Source organism: Protopterus annectens, chromosome 1.part2 (genome assembly GCF_019279795.1).
Source record: "Protopterus annectens isolate FY-2018-M chromosome 1.part2, PAN1.0, whole genome shotgun sequence".
NCBI classification, from domain to species: domain Eukaryota; kingdom Metazoa; phylum Chordata; order Ceratodontiformes; family Protopteridae; genus Protopterus; species Protopterus annectens.
In genome coordinates this window covers 705,490,664-705,510,933 of record NC_056727.1, presented here as the reverse complement: position 1 = coordinate 705,510,933, position 20,270 = coordinate 705,490,664, and the positions used below count along the sequence as shown (strand labels likewise).

The 20,270-nt window shown below is 42.0% G+C and overlaps 1 protein-coding gene across 4 annotated transcripts in view; it reads left to right on the top strand.

The window, feature by feature from the left end:
- Positions 1-20,270, top strand: part of STRN (striatin) — a 2,479,646-nt gene that overhangs the window by 2,381,808 nt on the left and 77,568 nt on the right. For all 4 annotated transcript variants that reach the window (XM_044058581.1, XM_044058573.1, XM_044058566.1 and 1 more), the window contains one exon: positions 1,665-1,772. In XM_044058581.1, the coding sequence (XP_043914516.1) occupies positions 1,665-1,772 (108 nt within the window). The remainder of the gene's footprint in view (positions 1-1,664; positions 1,773-20,270) is intronic.

Here is a 20,270-nt window from a genome sequence, read left to right as displayed (position 1 = left end):
AAGTTCAGTGACCTCCCCCTTTTCTTAGTCATCTTTTTCATTGTCCGAGCCCGATGCATGTACCTAAGTGCCAAAATGCAGTAAATGAAGCCCGCATTTCCCATTCCGTGCTTCAGCTGCCACCCCAGTTGAAGTGTGACTGAGGGCTGCTGCCTGTAGCTCTGTGACTCATTTGAGCTCAGTTATGGTTGAGAGACCCATCATCTGAGACAACTGCAGGTTGCGCTGGAGTTGGTTGCAGTTAGTGTTAGTGCACAGCACTTTATCACGTGGAACGGTTATGGTGTATAGTGCCTTTTTAAAGCTAATTTACAAGAAGCCGAGCGTACCTACATCAGTACGTTTCGTCACCATCCACGGATGGTTTAAAACTCCTGCAAACCCCAATCTGAAAGTCCAATATGTAGTCAAGCACTGCATGAAGCTTATGTCATCACGCATGCCCCTGGACATTGCTGATAATGTGTGATGACATCAACAATACCTTAAAACTGTAAATACAAATATTTAAAAAATCGGGAATTAAAGGGACCACTCGGAAATTCTTGGCACCTCATTATTTTGCCCTCAAAACTGTTAAAAAAACGAGGAATTCAGTACGGTTGAGAGGTATGCTTGGGACTGATGTTTTACAGTTCTCCCATTTATTCAGTCATTTCGCATTGACATTGGTGCTAGTACCTTCCTGATTGTCAGTCTCCCAACACTGGTCATTAGTTCACATCCAAGACAGTCTTATTATTTGTAGTCAACTCCAGGACATTTTCTTTTGGAGTAATGGAAAGGTTTCACTGGTAGTCTCCCTATTGGTGCCTGCTGTCTCACTTTTTGTTGATTGTTTTATTTTCTCTGTGGCTTTTTCTGCATCCAAAAATGTCCTTGATCCTCCAAGCATATTCTGAAGAGAGCTGGATATAACTACTTGACTCTCATATCTGCCTTTCAGCATCCTCAATTCCTAGTATAAACTTGCTTCTTTTCTGCCCAGTGTGCAATGTATGAAGTAAAAGGTATGCTAAGTGACCATTCTGATCACACACACATTTATCCTTGTCAAGTGTTACAGACTTAAATGTACTAAGGCTTTCCTATGTTTGCTTCTCCAAGCTTCGCTATGGTTTTAATTCAAGAAGTTTGTAATGCTGCTGAGTGCTTTTTTAGTGGACAATCTACTGCATGTTATGCTACACATCACATTGTTGGTTTTGACAAAAAAAAAATTGCAGTAGTGCTTCTTATTATGAAATTACTTTATAGGTACAATATTGCTAAGTGGTGAATATGGTATGCACAGCCCACAGTCTCTCATATTCCTTGCCCTTTAATCCCTTCTCCTTATTAACTGAAAAGAGCTATGAAGACTATTTAAAATAGTCGTAGTATATTGGAGTCCAAATTTTATGGAGCAGAAATGCCAGGGAGAATCGAGATGTTTCAGTCGAACAGAGACATTTTGTTGTAAGTTATGTAATGTTTCTTTTGAAGTATTTCAAGTTCTTGTGTAGACACATTAGTGTTTTCTTCATTTAACATTAGGAAACAAGAGGTTATGTTGGAATTTTTTTCTAGTAAATGAAAAAAAAAGTTTCTACTGCTGCATTTCAGGTACTTCTGTAAAGGCACCACTGTTTACTTTGTTGGTTTGACATCATTTTCTTTATTAGCAGTCAACTCGTCCTGCCAGATTAACAGAGTGGTTAGCCATCCAACACTTCCAATTACTGTTACTGCACATGAAGACAGGCACATCAAATTCTTCGACAATAACACAGGTGAGAAAGCCATACGTATAGTCTGAATTATGCAAGCAGGCATTTAATCCTGAAAGTGATAGTATAACATTGGTCTTATTTAGAAAGCTGATTTTTCTTTGGGGCAATTAAATGGTTTCAAATGGAGAAGGCATCCAGCAATGGCATCATTTATAACACTGTTCTAAATGCAGAAAGAAAAACAAATTGGTAACAACCAAAATGCAAAATTAGCCAGTAGTATTTATAGCTGCGTACTTAAAATAATCCTTGCCATTTAAAGAAAATGATTCAAGAAGGATGGACAGTAGTATTGAAGCGGTAAAACTGTAATAATTGTGTTATGCTTAACTCTAGGCTCAGAAATACATCTAGTTAAGTGTGTTTGATGTTTTTCTATTGTTTTGCTTGCACAGATTCACAGTTATTAGAGGACTGACACTTTTGTCATGGGCTAATATAGCAATGGCATAGTATAATGCCTGTTCATGGTATAATTTGAAATATTTTCCCCCAGGTCAATTTTTAACAGATTTTTAGTAGTGTCTGTTTCAGCACAGCTCATCTCTTCTCTCCTGTCATATCATAGGTTAGTACTAGGCTAACTGCCCTTGCGAGCCATTTTAAGCCTAGACAATTATCCCCTGTGAGATTCAAACTCTGTACCTTGTGTTTGTAAGGCAAACACCTTAACCATTAGACCACCCTCCCAACCTGACATGTATTTCCTTAACTCTGTAACTTGCATTTCTAAATGGTATTGTTTATTTTAAAAATGGAAACGGTCATTAGATATTACAGCTTGCCTCATTTTTTTATGTCCGTTTCACTCTTATTTACACAGCTCAAGGGTTCTGACAGTGAACTTAGTTTTTCAAGTTTTGTTTAGCATGTCACTTCCAAAGTGACAAACTCCTTCAAAACCTTGTGCTGCTACACCAATGGCTATGACCTCTGTCAGTGATTGATGTTCACCAGATATTGTAATGTTAGGAAATGCATCCAGCACACTGCCTTACCCTCACCACCCCTTGAGAGAAGCGAGCAGGCATACATCTAATTATTCTGGTCCCTGCTGACATCGGCTCCTATTGCACCTGGGCAGCTAATCAAAGCTGGGTCATCTGGGCTGCAGTCAGGGTTTCAAACCTGTGTGCCAAAGGACCAACGTAATATAGCGAAATGAAATGCTGTATAATGTGAGGTATGCAGTCCATGCCTTTATAGCGAGACATTCAGTTACATACACAAGTAGAGTAAAACATAGGCAAAAAAATAAATAAAAATTAGTAGCTGCAAAAATCACAACACAGCGTTTACAGATGTATGTTGCAGATGTGTGCATTCCTCTGTATTCAGCTGTTTGCTTCTTTTGCTGAGTACACTTAACACCATAGCCATTGTTTTATGTACATTGTGGTTAAAGCAATGTTTTATTGCACAAACTGGATGGAATTTTGTTAGATATATATATTTATGCACTTTCAGAAATTTCTTTGCTAGTTGTACTGTATTAATTTTTGACAAGAATGCAGTGTATAATGTTGCAGGTACTAAAAAGATAGGTGATAATTTAGCCCAACTTGTGAATTAATTATATTAATTAAAACCTTATTTTACGGTATGCTGATGAATTAAGTAGGATATGTTTGTGCTCTGATCGTTTTTTTAATCTTGCATTTGCAGCTTGTGTTTACTTTGTAAATTTTGTTAATATTGATTTATTTTAGAGGCTTAGCAATTACAGGCATAGTGACATGCTTTTAACTGTGGGGTGATTGTATGTTATGTATGGTAAGGAGTTATGCTGTGTCGTCATTGCATTTGCATTCTGTCATTTGTTCACGTTGTCTCTTAGTACTTAAAACTGTGTGAGGTTTTGACTTTTTCCAGGAAAATTCAGGTTTTCTGTTTTCATTATTTGAGTAAGATCTTTTGTCTTGATTTGAATTGTTTTAAATGCTGTTATTTACAGTTTGTCTCCTAATGTTATTTTTTTCTGATTTGTGAATCTTGTGATTGAAAATGCATTTAGATTTTATTAGCAGTTAACACTGGTTATGTGCAATGTCTTATTTTAAGAGTTGTGTGAAAATGTAATGTTTTATGAATTGTGATTTGTAGCTGATGGCATTTATTAATTGAGCCACCACATTAGTGTGATTCTCAAGTAAGTCTGGATACCTTCATCCCAGAGCACTGCTGCTTGTATTAACTAGCACAAACTTCAAATTTTGGAACTTAAAATTCATTGCAGTGTAAAGTTTTTCATCTTTTCACCAAGCACGCATACTGTTATTTGAGTTTGTTCGATTTTCGAATAAATATGTTAGTGATACCAGTAGTTCTATTAATGTTTACTATGCATGAAGTAGATGAACCACCAGGTATAATTTAATCCCATATAGTAGTTGGCACTGAGATGGTCAGAAGTGGTGTCAAATATCAAGGAGCATAGAGAGGGTTTAATTGTTCAGGAGAAGGTAAAGTTGAAGGTACTGGAGGTGGTGGAGGGAAAGGTGGGAGGAGAGGAAGGAAAGGTGGGAAAAGAGGAAGGGAAGAGACAGAAGTCAGGTTATGGGTTGTGAAGTGTTAGCACAGGGGCATTGCCAGTGGGAGGAGAGGTGATGTTTCAAAGATTTTTTAAAGATACATATATTACTAGTTGATCTAAGGGAGGGAGGGAGAGAGTTACAGTTTAGCAGTGGAAAAGGAGTGGAGCCGTTGTCCAGCGGAGAGGTTGGGTTTGTCTACCTGTAGGAGCATCTGGTTTTCTGATCGGAGGGGCTTGTTAGGATGGTATGGAGTAAATAGGTTAGAAAGGGCTGGGCAACTGGAAGGGTTGTGTATTAGTTTATGGGTAGTAGTTAGTTGAATACACATCAGATGGTGAGGTAGTTCTAGCCAGTTCAGAAGTCTAAGAGAGGAACAGTGGTGAGATAAGGGCTTACTATTGGTAACAAATCTTGCTATTTTGTTGAAACATGAGTGTATGGATTTAAGACTGGCCTGAATATTGGTGAAAAGAGGAGCTCCATAGAGAAGAGAGGGGAGCAGGAAAGAGGAGGCAAGGGCTAGTTTAGAAGAATAATTGAGGAATGTTTTGTGTCGATATAGCATGCCCAATTTCTGGTGTGTTTTTTTTAATGTTGCTGTGGATGTACATGTTGAAAGTTAGGTGTTCATGTATAGTAACACCTAGAAGTTTGGTATATGTGACAACCTCTATGGAGGTGTTGTCATGGGAGAGGATAGTGAAAGTGTCTTTGCTTATGGTGCAGGATTTCTTGGGGGTAAATAGCATGAGATTATTTTTTTTAGGATTTAATGCTAAATGGTTGTTAGCCATCCATGTTTCAGTGATGTTGAGGGCTGCTTGGGTGAGTTGTTGGGAGTTTGTGTGGGGAGTTGGCAGTACAGATGATAGTAGAATCATCTGCATATTGGATGACTGTTTCTTGAGTGAGAGTAGAATGGAAGTCATTAATGAAAATGCTGAAAAGTAGTGGGCCTAAGATGGACCCTTGGAGAACACCTGTGGAGGTGGTAAGGAAAGGAGCGGAGGAGTTTAGCCATTTTGTAGCTTGTTGCCTGTCTAATAGTTGTAAAACCATTGTAAAGTAGGAGAGATACCTATGTTGGATAGTTTTCTAAGAAGGAGTGGATGAGAGATAGTATCAAAGGCTTTGGAGAGGTTGGAAAATAGAGGAGGCAAGTTTTCTGGTGTCACGAGCCCGACTGATAATGTCGCAGAAGGAGTTAAGAGCTGTAGTGGTACTGTGCCCTGGTCTAAAGCCATGTTGGGTTGGAGATAGTATGTTGTTGTCAAGTAAGTAACTAAGGAACTAGCCGTGAATCCATTAAGGATTTTTGAAATGGGAGAAAGGATGGCAATGGGCCAAAAGTTGGGGATATCTATGTTTCCACCTTTATGGAGTGGGAGAATAAATGCCTTTTTCCAGATGGAAGAAACATAAAACTCTTGTATGGATCTATTAAGAAGTATGCTGATGGGGTATGCAATGGAATCCACAGCTTTTTGTAGGAATTCTGAGGGCAGGCTGTCAGGGGCATTTGTGCAAGGTTTCAATTTCAGAAGCATTTTCTTTACTATGGCTGTGGGAATAGGGGCTAGAGAGAAGTTGGGAGAATGGTCAGGGGAGCTATTAGTGGCTTGGGTTGGTTAGGTGTATTTAGGTGTTTTTGTTATTAACCTCATTATTTTACCAAGGAATGCAAATGCTTTACTGATAAAAACCCAACTGATTCTTACTAATGCTTTCTCTGAACCAAGACCCACTAACAGTAGTGGTGCCTTCTAACATACTTCTTCCCACTGGATCATAATTCTATTAATGTTGTCAAATGTTTGCCTCCTCTCCATAAAAGAACACTTAATGTCAATTTTGACAGTACCTTTGCTAGTTTAGACTTAACACACTACAATCAGGGTTTTAAATTTCAAACTGGACTATACGAAGTTGTGTCTGAAGTGTCCTTATCCTCTTGGTATTATAGCTTTCACGACTTTCTTCAAGATGCTAGTACTGTCTCTCCTGTTAAAGTATTGCTAAAACATTTCAGATCTTTATCACTTTTCCCTTCTAACTTTCAGACGTCCACAGGAATACCATCTGTTTTTGGAGGCTTCATTGTTTTGTATGCTACCATTTTTATTTTATTCCATCCTGTCTTAATTCTTGAGCCACTTTTTCCTTTAACCTTGGTTTCCCAGTTGTGTTTTGCACAGATTTTTCAAAAACGTTCTGAAATACCTGTAATACCGCTGTAGGGTCTCTGGTTATTTTTCTTGTCATAGGCTCCCTAGGCCTCTTCCATCCAGAAATTTCTTGCTCAATCTGCGAGGCTTGTGATCTAAGGGTCATTGTGTAGAGGTGCAACAAATTGATTCTTAACTGTCTTCTCCAACCCACTACTGGAGAAAAACCCTCTGCAGTTTTCAGGAATTCAGTGAGCCTCTACATCTTCCCTTTCATCTGCTTCCTAATCTAAGAGAAAAGCCTAAATATTCTGACAAAGGGAAAGAAAAGTCTAAGTCTTCTGGAAGAAGGTCCCCAGATCTGACACCTTCATCACCTCTGTCACTAAAAACCAGTAAACCTTCAGAGCCAGTGTGTTTTTTTTTTTTTTGTCAGTAATTATCGAATTCATGATCCCTCCCAGGTTCTCTCTGAAGCTTACATTTCCAACATTACAGGATAGAGCTCCATACTTGTCCAGGTCTCCCTGTTCAGCTTTTCCTTCAGCTCAGTCAGATCTTCTTGAAGCCTCACTGAAGCAGATATGGATAATATAGGATAAGGCTCTTTCTTTGTGCCCAGATCCAGTTGGGGATACTCCTGGCTGTGACCACTGTTAAATCCAGTAGATCTGCCTCTTACTCTTACTCTATGATGGCTCCTTCTCCAGTCCAACGTCTCTAATCAAAGCCCTTGAATCCAACTCTCGCCCACTGTAGATCTGCATTGGAGTCAAGACTGTGAACTTCCACATCTCCAGTGAGTTCTCTGAACTCTGCTCTGATCCTTTTGGTGCTGTCCGAGTCCTGGGACTGAAATGTCGGCACCAGCTGTGACAGGTTGGTATCCTGTCCAAGGTCCTTGTATCCTTTCCTTCCCTTATGGGCTTTCACATTACATAGTTTGGCTCTGGTGAATTCCTTGGACCATAGATGGGTGGCTTTCAGGGTTCAGCCACCTCCAAGATTCTTGTCTCCAAGGACTAAACTCCCTGGATCTGTTTCAGGCTCCCCATTCAAAGCTTTCAAGAGAGTACTCTCCTAGCTTCGAATAAGATTTTGCGTCTTGGAACCGTATTCAGTCCTCCCTTATAAGAATTCCCAGGATCTACAGCTGCACTCCTGGCCTTGTCAGGGCAGAGAGTTTGAGAGACTTGAACTTTTTTTCCCTAGAGAGATGTTATGTTTTGAGTCCTTCCCTAAGCAACCTACACTCTGAAGGCAGTCGGGGGTCACTTATCTCTACACCAGCTTACCTGGACATCCATCGCTCAAGACAAGACACTCAGGACTGATTTTGATGGAGAAGTTTCCCCCAGATTCCCCCTTGAGGATGTGTCATTTGGAGAGATTCTTGAACTTCTTAGAGTGAAGAGGAAGAGAGACTGGTCTTCCAAAACTCCTCCTCCTGAGGAATTAGTCTTTCTCAAGGTTTTGGTTCTGGCCCATCTACTTCTTGGGTGGTCCCACTGGCTGATGAGATGATTGACCTTATCTCATCCCAGGTGTGGGAAGAACCTGACATAATTAAACCTGTTCTCAAGAAGCCTGATAAGTTTTTAGTTGCCCCAGAGGATGGATTACACTGGATGAAAAGCCCCAATAGTACATTCCATGGCTGTGGCAGCCTCCACTAAAAAGGAGTTCACAGTAGAAAGCTCCTCTTTCCATCCACTTAAACAGAAAGTCACATGCCTTGGACAGATTCGAAAAGTGGGTCTACACCTCACTTAATTTCTCATTGAGAGTTTGGCATACTTCACTTACTTTCAGAGAGACTTAGTAAAAGAAACCTCCAGTTCTATCCCAGGGACCTTGACTGCAGATCAAAGAAAGCTATTGATTCTCAGCTGGCTGCTCTACAATCTTTATTCACCGTGTCTATGCACATAATCTCTAATGCCACAGAGGGTTCGTCTAGAGCAGCTGGCCTGTATGTGGCTATGCGACTTTGCAGAGCATCATAAGATGTCCTTTGTGAATGCCCTCTATGGATGGAGTAACTTTATGTGGTCCTAAAGTAAAGGAAACTATTTCCAGGAGTGAAAAGGATGGCAAATCCTTATATACCATAGGGATAAAATCCTGTACCCGTCAAAGGACCTTCTCCAGAAACAGAAGACAAGGAAGAGAATATGGTTTTGAAAATATTAGGGCTTTTTATTTGACCGTTCTGGAGAATGAGCTCCCAATGGCAGAGGGAGAAGCACTTAAAATGGTCCTCTCTCAAGAGGCAGAGGTGGTCCTCTCAAGAGGCAGAGGTGGTCCATCAAATCAAGGCTTCAGAGACCCATTCTCAGAGAAGTCTTTCCAGCACTCCTTGAATGGTTGCCCAATTGTCACAGTCTGAAGGAAGTCAGGGGAGAGGCACTTATCTCTACACCAGTAAACCTTGGACGTCCATTACTCAAGACAAGTGGGTTTTAAAATTATATTCACAGGTTAAGTGATTCCCTTTTTCTCCTCCGTCTTGTCCAAAAATACTACCCGATGTTCCACCCTCACAGAAAAAAGCCATTTCAGAGATTAAAAAAAAGTATGTAACAAATCTAGTCATCCAAAGCGTCCCACCAGACCAGAAAGGATCTGGTATTTACTCAAGATTCTTTTAATTGCCGAAGAACAGGGACCAAAGGCCAATTTTGGACCTAAGCCTTTTAACCAAGTTTGAGAAAAAACAAATTTGAGATGGTCACAGTTCAGTCCATTTTCCCATTGTTGAGGAGAATTTACTGGATGTGCTCAATAGATCTCTGGGATGTGTACTGCCAAATAAAGATACAGGTGCGCCAAGAAGCATCTTTGATTCTACCTGGCAGCCAGTCACTTCCAATTCAGAACTCTGCCCTGTGGACTCACCCACAGCCCCCTGGTTGTTAACTAAATGCATGGCAGTAGTAACAGCAACTCATCTACAACTGCAAGGGTTCCGAATGTTCCTTTATTTGAACGACTGCCTCATCACTGTTCCTTCCAGGAATCTACTCATTCAGGTAAGGGACTCCTTGCTCCGCTCATGCGATTACTTAGGAAACGCAGTCATCTTTCAAAGGTCCAAGCTACAACCAGTCCAGTCTCTAGAATTCATTGGAGCACTTCAGGATACAAGATCTCTGCTAACTAAGCTATTCTTTCACCACAACCAACTTCAGTTCTTATCTACCTCACTCTTATCACTCTAATCATCTGCTATTGCTAAAACATCAGCCTGAATACCTTTTACATTATTGCTGCTTGTCTTATGATTTGCACATACTACATCTAAGTAATGGTATAGAATACTGCTACCTAATATTTTTTAACTTATATTATAATGTTTCGTAGCATATTTTTATACATTTTGTTTTTTTATTCTTGTATTCTGCTGTAACTGGAGCTTTTCTCCCCGGGTCTCCGCTGAAAAAGGACACGTGTCCAATCGGACTTCCCTGGTCAACAAATGTAAAATAAATAAAATAATAAACAAAACTTCCTCAAACAAGGATGCCTTTTCTCCACCAACAAACACGAGTCGTGTTATCAGAAGCCACCTGTCAAATGAATTCTACTCTTCCTAGGCTCCATGACCACCTCCATTATGTTTGTATCGCTAGCCTGATTCTACATGTGAGATCTTCAGTGGACCTTGGCGGTCCAGTGTTCAGTCAGGGAACAGCCAGTATCCTTCCCAGTCATCCTAACAAACACATGCAGAAATCACATATGGTGGTAGATAGACCCCCCCCCCCCCCAAATCTTCGCCATGGTTTTCTTTCATTGCCCCCCCCCCCCCACAGGCCATTGTGACCTCTGATCCCTCCCAAATGGGGGGGGGGGCATTACTTGGGAAAGACCGTCCAAGGTATGTGGTCCCAAACAGAGGTCAGTCTTCACATCAATATATTGGAGATGAGCAGTCCTCCTAGTGTTGCAGGCCTTTCAGGACTCTGTCCCCCTGGGTGTGATTTCCATACAAAGACAAATATGGCTGTCATTTGGTACATCAGCAAACAGGGAGAAACCAGATCTTATGCATTATGTTGAGAGGCCATGAGACAATGGTAATGGGTGATATATTCTCATGGATTTCTAATAGCAAAACATATCCAGGGAAATCCAACATACATCCTGAATACATATCCATTCTGCTCCCTCACAAGTTGGTCCCTCAGTCCTGTAGTAATGGAGTGGATTTTTAGCTGGTGAGGCCAATCTTGTTGTGATCTCTTTGCATCTCCCCTGAACAGCAAATACACGTTCTTTGCTGTGTTCCCCCAAGAGGAGGAATCGCCTAGGGACAACCCAAATGCATCCTTGGTCCTGTCTGCACTTAATGCCTTTTCCTCTCAATGCCATTAATCCCAAAGTCTCTGTGAAAACCATCATCGTTGAAGATCAGTCATCCTCATAGCCCCTTATTGGCCTCGACAAGTACGTGTTGCCTACCTTTTGCTAGTTCCCTACCAGTTCACCCTCCATGGGTGCTGGCCTCATACCCAGATTTACTGTCTCACCCCTCTGTCTCACCTCACCCAAACATTCAAACCCTCAAATTAGCCGCATAGTTTTTCCAAGTCCAGTGATGGTTTGACAGTCCAGGTTTTCCCCTTCTGTTGTCCATACACTATGTTCTTCACAAAAACCTTCCACTAGGAAGATTTATAGAAGCAAATGAAAAAGGTTTTCTGTTTGGGCTATAGACAAAAATATAGATCCTTTCTCAGCTATTTTGAACTTCCTTGCTCATTTGTTTCGAGACAGCGCTAGCTATTCCACTATCAAGGTTCAGTTAGCAGCCGTCTCATCTTTCCACATAGGAGAGAATCATGCTCCCTTTGCTTCTGTGAGAATTATCCAAGGCTTTCCTCCTGAGGGTTTTCCTTCTTTGACCCCAGCTTAGAGACCCAGTTCCTCCATGGAATGTTGCTATTGTCTTATGGTCTCTGACTGGTCCTCCTTTTGAATCTTCCACTAAAGCTGATTTAAAATTCTTATCTTGGAAAGCTTTATTCATGGTGGCTATCACCACTGCCAGAAGAATTTGAGAGCTTCATGCCCTATTCACAAAACCTCCATACCCGATTTTCTGTAAAGACACTGTCTCTCTTAAAACTAAGACATCCTTCCTTCGAAAAGTGGCTTCTGAATCCTCAGTTAATCAGTTCAAAATCTTCCCGTCTTCTCTCTAAATGTCTAAAACAAAGGTTAATGTGTTTTCCATCTACTAGAAGATCGACAGTTACATTTTTATTTACATCAGGCAAAGTCTGTCAGTTTATTTCCTTCTCAACAGCAAAGTTAGAAAAGGCAATATCAAAGGTTGCACTTTTATGCTGACTGACGCAGTGCATTTCTTTGTTTACCAACAAAAGGGGTTATCACTGCCTTCAACCATAGGTCTGTGGCCTCCTCTACATCAATTTCTCTAGTGTCCCAACTGATATCTGCGTAGCAGGTATGTGGTCTAATGTGCATACCTTGATTTCACATTATAAATTGGATATTCAGTCCAAATCTAGAGCCTCATTTGGTTCAGCTGATCAGGAAATAGCCTTCCATAAGGCCTTCCATTTTAAAATTATGTTCCATCTGTGAGGAATGGACAGAACAGACAACATCAGATGCAAAAGTTATGTACTCACCATAATGATAGATCTGTATGGTCTGTTTTCATCTTTTCCTCACCTACCACCCCCTTGTTCTGTTTCCTACTGTATTGCTGTTATGAGAAGTACCTGGCTGATCTGGTCATGGCTCCTAAAGGTTTCTTTAACCTCTCCACTCTCCTGTTTTCCTCAAGTGCACTACTTACTTTATCCTGTCTGTTAGGGTATCACATTAGGTATGTTTGGATTCTCAAATTTCCTTATTAGGTAGGATAACTCGTTCTGAGGTGTCTGTGTACTTGCAAGGATTATGGGTAATGGGAAGGAGCCTGAATACTGGATCCAAAGCCTGAAAGTGTCAGATGTGAGATCCGAGATCAGATCTGAGACCCGTCTGTGAGGAAAGGATGGAAACAGACAACACAGATCTATCATTATGTTAAGTACATAACTTTCGTATAGCCCCGGTAAATAATTCCAATTACTACTTTCAAGTGTATTTCTCTCTCGTTTCTACCATAGTTTTAAGTTCCATTTTCATTTTATTCTATTTCCTGTGTGTCCTTTCTGAAGGCATTTGCATATTCCATCTTTTGCATCATTTCCAGTAATCATTCCTTGAATTCCTGTCGAACGCATCAGAGTCTCATGTTTACTCGGGTACCTTTCATCTGTACCTTAGTCTTAATTGGTGTATGATCTGAGAGAGTTATTGGATGTGTTTTAGATCTTTCATCTAACTGTCGGTGATCCTTTTAGTAAGTTCACATCTTCCATGCCAAATATTCTCTGATAGTTCTTCAGAATTCTACACTCTAGTGTTATATTTTTTCTTCTAGGTCCCCTGATATGACCTCACTTTTGGAGAATTGCAAATCTGGTTCCAGTCACCACCCATCAGTAATAATCCCCGCTGAAAGCTTATTTTTTTCTACCACAATTGTCTGATATTTCATAATAGTAGTAGTCTTGGGTGGAGTATAAATACATGCCAGCATAATCCACATCCCCTGCCTACAACCCCTTACTACCTCAAATATACCATTATTGTTTTTTTTTCTTTTCTGTGTTGGTCCCGTTGCAGTCAGTATTATTACTCCCTTTTTCCTTTGTTCCTGATGCACTGCTCTGTGTCTATTTTGAAATCCTTTATTTGTCAAGTTCATGATGTTCTTCGTGTTTCACTGTTGCAGTAATCACATTTGGGTTATCTGCTTGCAGTAGCCCTCAGTCGGCCTGATTAACAAAGTCTCGGGTCCTGCGTCGGTTGCTGTCTCTTCTTCCGTGACGTCAGGTCGTCAAGGGTATAAAACATGCAGCCGACACCATTACATCAGTTTTTCTTGACCCAGATGTCAGGCGTCCCTTAATGGGAAGCAATAAACCATATATATATATATATATATATATATATATATATATATATATATATATATATATGCATATACACAAGGATATACCTTCAATAAAAAAGCAAATACACCAAAAAGCTTTTAAGCATAGTAAAGGAGAGTAGAGGTATAGCCAAAAAAGTCAGGGGGCTGGAGGGAGGGTAACCAGGACTGCAACAGTGAATACACTCTAACATCTACATTTATGGTAAGTGTACACAGCTGTACTATGTTCTTCATGTTTCACTGTTGCAGTCATCACATTTGGGTAGATTCCCAAAGCTAAGGATGGGAGGAGGAATTTAGATAGCATTAGGACCAGCTATAAGACCCTGCAAGACTGCAGTGGCAAAGCCAGCTCTGGATTTAGAGAAAATTGGCAAATGGTAATGCTTTTAGTGAAGGTATGTACAGAACTCCAGGTAGCAGCTTCTAGGATGTTCCTGGTAGGGAATCCCCTGAGAAAGGCTGTAGAGGTAGATGCAGCCCTGGTTGAATGGGGTCTGATCCCCTGTGGGATAGGTTTTCCATGGTGCTTACAGCAGAAATGAATGCAATGGCCTATTCATTTAGAAATGGTTTGCTTTGAAATAGCCTTCCCCTTTGTCCCTGCAGCAAATGCCACCAGCAGTTGTTAAGATTTCCTTTGAGGTTTAGTCCGGTCCAAGTAAAATATAAGTTGTCTGTGCACATCTAAGGAGTGCAGTATCAGTTCCCCTTTGTTCTGTTGATCCCTAATTTAATGACTACTGCATAAGGGATCTCTAACATAATGAATACTGCAACAGTGAAATGGAAGTACATCAACCAGTACTGAACTATAATAATAATAAAAATAATAAAAAAGTGTAGGATACCAAGGACAGCTTGACATCCGGCCAGTATACCAAAGCCTTAGGTTGCTTTAAGGTATGCTGTATGTCACACACATGCTCCTTGCATATAACGTAGGGCATAAAGGTGACATCCAGATGGACTATCCTCAGAACTACTTTGCCGTTAGTCTGAATGCCATCGCTTAATAGTTGGTCTGAATGCCTGTTCCACTGTTGGTTCAACAAGCCATTGCAGATAAGTGCCTCATTGGGTTTTTTTTTTTTTTTTTTATACTTTCTTTTGGTGTTGCTTGTGGGGTTTCATGTCATCCAAGAAGGGTAAATGCCAATGCAGAAGACAGATTCCCCATAAAGACTGCCCCGAACAGTGTCTGATTTGCCTTGGTGCCTCGCAAGACCATACATCCTGTTCCATTTGTCAGGTCTTTGTACCTAAAACCCTTTGTAGTAGACTCTCTTCTTTGACGCACTCTATCTTGAAAACTAGCATCTTAAGCATCTTGCGAAAGGCAATGGAGGGAACTTCCCACTCCGAGGGACATCCGTCCATGTAGAAGGCCAGGAAGCCTAGGCTGGAATCTTCTGCTGTTCAGCCTCTGCCAGCCATCTCTCCCGAGGCGATTGACTGCCCGGAGGTTCCGCCCGGCTTTATCTTTGGATTCCCCTGCTGTGACCGGGTTGGAGGCCAGCGGGGATTTAATTTTAAGACGTCCAAGGAGTTTTAGCAGACATCCATTTCGGACATTCATGGGGAACCAATGCTGATCATCTCTGAGGGAGCTAGGGGTATTCCTCAAATATTAGTCAGAGAAGTCATCCTTACTACCATTATTGAATGCCATCCTGGATCAGCCTTCAAAATTTTATAAGGTGGATGTCCCATTGAAGAAAAAGCAAAAGATAAAATATTACTCCTGCTCCTAAGGATCCACAAAGTGAATGGTAGGCCTTCACTCAGGGCTTGTTTAGTGTTTAATGACATTGAACCCTCCTTCGGCAGTTCTGTTCTAGCCCCCTTGGTCTTCTACTCCCTTAAAAAAATAAAAAAACAGGGGACAGGATTCCTCTGATTAGGAGATGGATTTGGATGAAAAATCTCTTTCTAATTCTTCTCAGATTCCCTCTCCTTTGGACTATGGGTCAGAGGAAGAGGAATCTACCAGTCCTGATACTCCCTTTGAAGAGATTTCTTTTGGGGACACAATCTCCAGGATGATGGAATTCTTTAAATGGGATTGTGCTCAGCTTTCTGAGGTACATAAAAGATATGAGTTGCTGCATATGGATTCTCCTATATTTTCTGCTGTTCCTCCTGTTTTTGCTGCCTTGTTGAATGCATTTTCCAACGCTTCTAAGGCAGCAGACTCTCAGACCCTGTGCCCAAGAAACCTGATAGATTCTATAGGGTGCCTGAGGACTGTAAATGTTTTTACAAGTGCCCTCCTGCTGACCCCTTGGTGGTGTCTGCAGTTTCTGACCAGACCTCTCAATGAATTCCTTCTTCTAAGTTACTGCCCCCTGAAAAAGATAGCAGGACCATGGAAAGGCTAGGCAAGAAGGTTTATACCTCTGCTACCTTGTCTTTTAGGGATGTTGATTATCGGACACATGTCCAGGTATTTGTTGGCTCTCCTATCTCAAGCCTGTCAGATTATTTCTGATCTTCTAGACTCTGAGGGCAAAACCTCTGCCCCTTCCATGTTAGGGCCTTCCTCCCAGGTGGCTCATCATTCCATCAAGTGTAGTTATGATGCAGCAGATGCTTTCTCTAGAGCTGCTACTTTTGGGTCAGTGATGAGGAGGTATTCTTGGGTTCGGCTTCAACCTTTGCCTGATATTAAGGTTAAGTTGATGGATGTTTGGTGAAGCTGCTGCTTCTGCTGTGTTTAAGTCCCATCAGGATAAGGGCAAGGCTTAACAGGAACTTAAACATGTGTTTGTTTATCCTGTGCTCTAAATTTCAGAGCAACTACCCAAATAAGGCGGCCTTTGTTTGCAGGCAATCTCACCTTCCTCCTAAGGGAAAAAAGGTTGCAAGCAGGCTCCTCCTGCTCAGGCTACTCAGACTTCAGTGTCTCAGAAGTGTCCTTTTCCAGATAAACATGGTGCTCTCTCTCATTCTTCCCAGCCAGTTTCCTCTCTCTCTTCCCCTCTGGCTACAAATTACTCTGGATTCCTGGGTCCTATCCATTATTCGCCTGTGATATTTCATAATTTGGAAATTCCCCCTTTTATGGGTATTCCTCAGCCCCCTCAGGAACAAGTCTCCTACTGTCCAGAGGGGTTTTGTGACCTTCTGACTTAGGGTATTATTCAAGACAGAAGGGAGTTTTATGCCAGGATATTTCTAGTACCCAGAAAAGAGGGTACTTGGAGACCAGTTCTAGACCTGTCTCATCTAAACACTTTTCTGGGGGTGCCCTCCCTTCAGACTTTGTTCCTGCTTTTGCTTCATCAGGCTTATATGGTGTCTCTGGATCTCAATGATGCTTATCTCCATATGTTTTTATATTTCTCTGTTGCTTCCTGACATTTTTAGTTCTCTCCTTTGCCCTTTGGCCTTTCTGCTGCCCCAAGGGTATTCACCAAATGCCTAGCTCATGTGACTCCTTTTTGCAGGCTTCACAGGATCTAAGGTTTTCCTTACTTGAATGACCTCCCGTTTCAGGCATCCTCTCCAGAGATCCTGTTGCAAAATCTTCATTTTGCCATTTCCCTTTTGCAAAGCCTGGGGTTCACAATAAACTTCAAAAAGTCTTTTCTGGCTTCTCCACAAGACCATGTTTTTCTGGTGTGCAGGATCCAGACCGTGCCTATACTGACATCCCTGCCTCCTCCCAAGGCCGTAACACATTTCCTTCTTTCAAACTCTTCTGCCTCCACCCTCTGTTACAGCCAGGGAGTTTCTGGGAGCTCTGGGATTCATGGCATCCACCATCCCTGGGCTTCCTCTGGCCAAACTCCACATGAGAATGTTTCAGTGGTTTCTGAAGTCAGTTTGGCTTCAACATGTGCATACCATAGAATTTATAGTTCCTCTTCTACCTTGTCTCAAGAAGAAACATCACTGGTGAATCTAGCAGTTGTCTGTAAATCCAGGACTTCCTTTTCATCCCCCTCTTCCCTTCCAGGAGCTGCTCACAGACTGTTCAAACATGGGATGGGGAGCAGCTTTTGGCTCCCTGAAGGCACAGGGTGGTGTGGTCACCCCTTCAAGAGAGACAGCCCATCAGTGTCAAAGAGATGAGAGCTCTTCTGCCGGCACTTCAGGCTTTTCATCCTCTTTTTTTCCACAGGACCTCTCAAGGTATTTGCAGACAATACCAGAGTGATGTGGTATGTAAACTAACTGGGGGGGGGGGGGCAAGATCTTGTCTTATCTTTGCCGGTTGGCACTCCTAGTGCGGGAACTTGCTATCCAGTATCAAGTGACTGTTAATTTTCATTCCCTCAGGTCGAAACATTGTTGCAGACACTGAGCAGGTCCTTAACCCAATCCCACAAATGGATGCTTCACAAGGATGTGTTTCTGGAAATTGTCCACCAGTGGGGTACTCCAAATAGATCTTTTTGGCTCCCCTCAGAACAGACAACTACCTCTATTTTGTGCCAGAATCCCAGGTCCTCTGGTTTGGAAGGTGGATGCCGTATCTTTTTCTTGGAGCAGGATATTTCTTTACAGTTTCCCTCCCCTTTCTCTCATTCCAAAAGTCCTGTTCAAAATTCAGCAGGATGCTCCCAAAATCTTGTTGGGGACTCCTTTTTGGCCGAGACAGCATTGGTTCCCTCCTCTTCTGTATTTAGCCAAGATCAGTAATCACAGGTTACCTCATAGGGTGCATCTGCTCGCACAGGGCAAGGGATCTCACATCCAGCCTCACCTGTCCACTCTTCAACTGACACTGTTGGCGATAGGAGGAAGTGCTTAGTGTCCTGCAGGAGACCAGGAAACCCAATATTAGGAAATCCTACTTACCCAAATGGAAGAGATTTTCTGTTTGGTGTCTTTCTCATAACCTGGATCCTCTTTCTGTGGATGTTCTTTGGCTCTGTCTCACCTATATGAATTGCTTAATGCTGGGCTCCCTTATTCTGTTAAGGCCCATTTAGCAGCTGTCTCTCTTTGTCTCCTCCTTTAGCTTCTAGATGTGAGGCTAAACAATTCCTTAAAGGCATCCTCCATATTAGGCCTCCCAGGAAGCCTTTACCTCCTCCCTGGAATCTTAATTTTATCATCCTGTTTAGAAGTCTCTGCCTTTTTGTACTTTTGAGCCTGCAGTTTCAGCTTCCTTGCAGCATTGCCCTTGAAAGACTGTACTTTTGTTAGTCCTTATTTCTGCCATGAGTGTCTGAGCTTCAAGCCCTTATGACTTGTCCTCCTTTTTTGGTGTTTCATAAGGACAAGGGTGTCCTTGCATACTAATCCTTCTTTTATGCCTAAGGTGGTGAATGAGTTGTCCCTTAATCTGTCTGTTCCCACACTAGGAGTGCCAACCGGCAAAGATAAGATCTTGCCCCCCCCCCCCCCCCCAGTTAGTTTACATACCACATCACTCTGGTATTGTCTGCAAATACCTTGAGAGGGAAGAGGGGGATGAAAAGGAAGTCCTGGATTTACAGACAACTGCTAGATTCACCAGTGTTGTTTCTTCTTGAGACAAGGTAGAAGAGGAACTATAAATTCTATGGTATGCACATGTTGAAGCCAAACTGACTTCAGAAACCACTGAAACATTCTCATGTGGATTTTGGCCAGAGGAAGCTCGTGATGGTGAATGCCATGAATCCCAGAGCTCCCAGAAACTCCCTGGCTGTAACAGAGGGTGGAGGCAGAAGAGTTTGAAAGAAGGATATGTGTTAAGGCCTTGGGAGGAGGCAGGGATGTCAGTATAGGCACGGTCTGGATCCTGCACACCAGAAAAACATGGTCTTGTGGAGAAGCCAGAAAAGCCTTTTGAAGTTTATTGTGAACCCCAGGCTTTGCAGAAGGGAAATGGCAAAATGAAGATTTTGCAACAGGATCTCTGGAGAGGATGCCTGAAACAGGAGGTCATTCAAGTAAGGAAAACCTTAGATCCTGTGAAGCCTGCAAAAAGGAGTCACAGGAGCTAGGCATTTGGTGAATACCCTTGGGGCAGCAGAAAGGCCAAAGGGCAAAGGAGAGAACTAAAAATGTCAGGAAGCAACAGAGAAACATAAAAACATATGGAGATAAGCATCCTTGAGATCCAGAGACACCATATAAGCCTGACGAAGCAAAAGCAGGAACAAAGTCTGAAGGAAGGGCGCCCCCCAGAAAAGTGTTTAGATGAGACATGTCTAGAACTGGTCTCCAAGTACCCTCTTTTCTGGGTACTAGAAATATTCTGGCATAAAACTCCCTTCTGTCTTGAATAATACCCTACGTCAGAAGGTCCCAAAGCCCCTCTGGACAGTAGGAGACTTGTTCCTGAGGGGGCTGAGGAATACCCATAAAAGGGGGAATTTCCAAATTATGAAATTCCACAGGTGAATAATGGATAGGACCCAGGAATCCAGAGCAATTTGTAGCCAAACGGGAAGAGAGAGAGGAAACTGGCTGGGAAGAATGAGAGAGCGCACCATGTTTATCTGGAAAAGGACACTTCTGAGACACTGAAGGTCTGAGTAGCCTGAGCAGGAGGAGCCTGCTTGCAACCTTTTTTCCCTTAGGAGGAGGGTGAGATTGCCTGCAAACAAAGGCCGCCTTATTGGGGTAGTTGCTCTGAAATTTAGGCACAGGATAAACAAACACATGTTTAAGTTCCTGTTAAGCCTTGCCCTTATCCTGATGGGGCTTACACACAGCAGGAGCAGCAGCTTCACCAAACAAGTGTTTATTATCAAGAGGGGCATCCATCAACTTAACCTTTAATATCATCAGGCAAAGGTTGAAGCCGAACCCAAGAATGCCTCCTCATCACTGACCC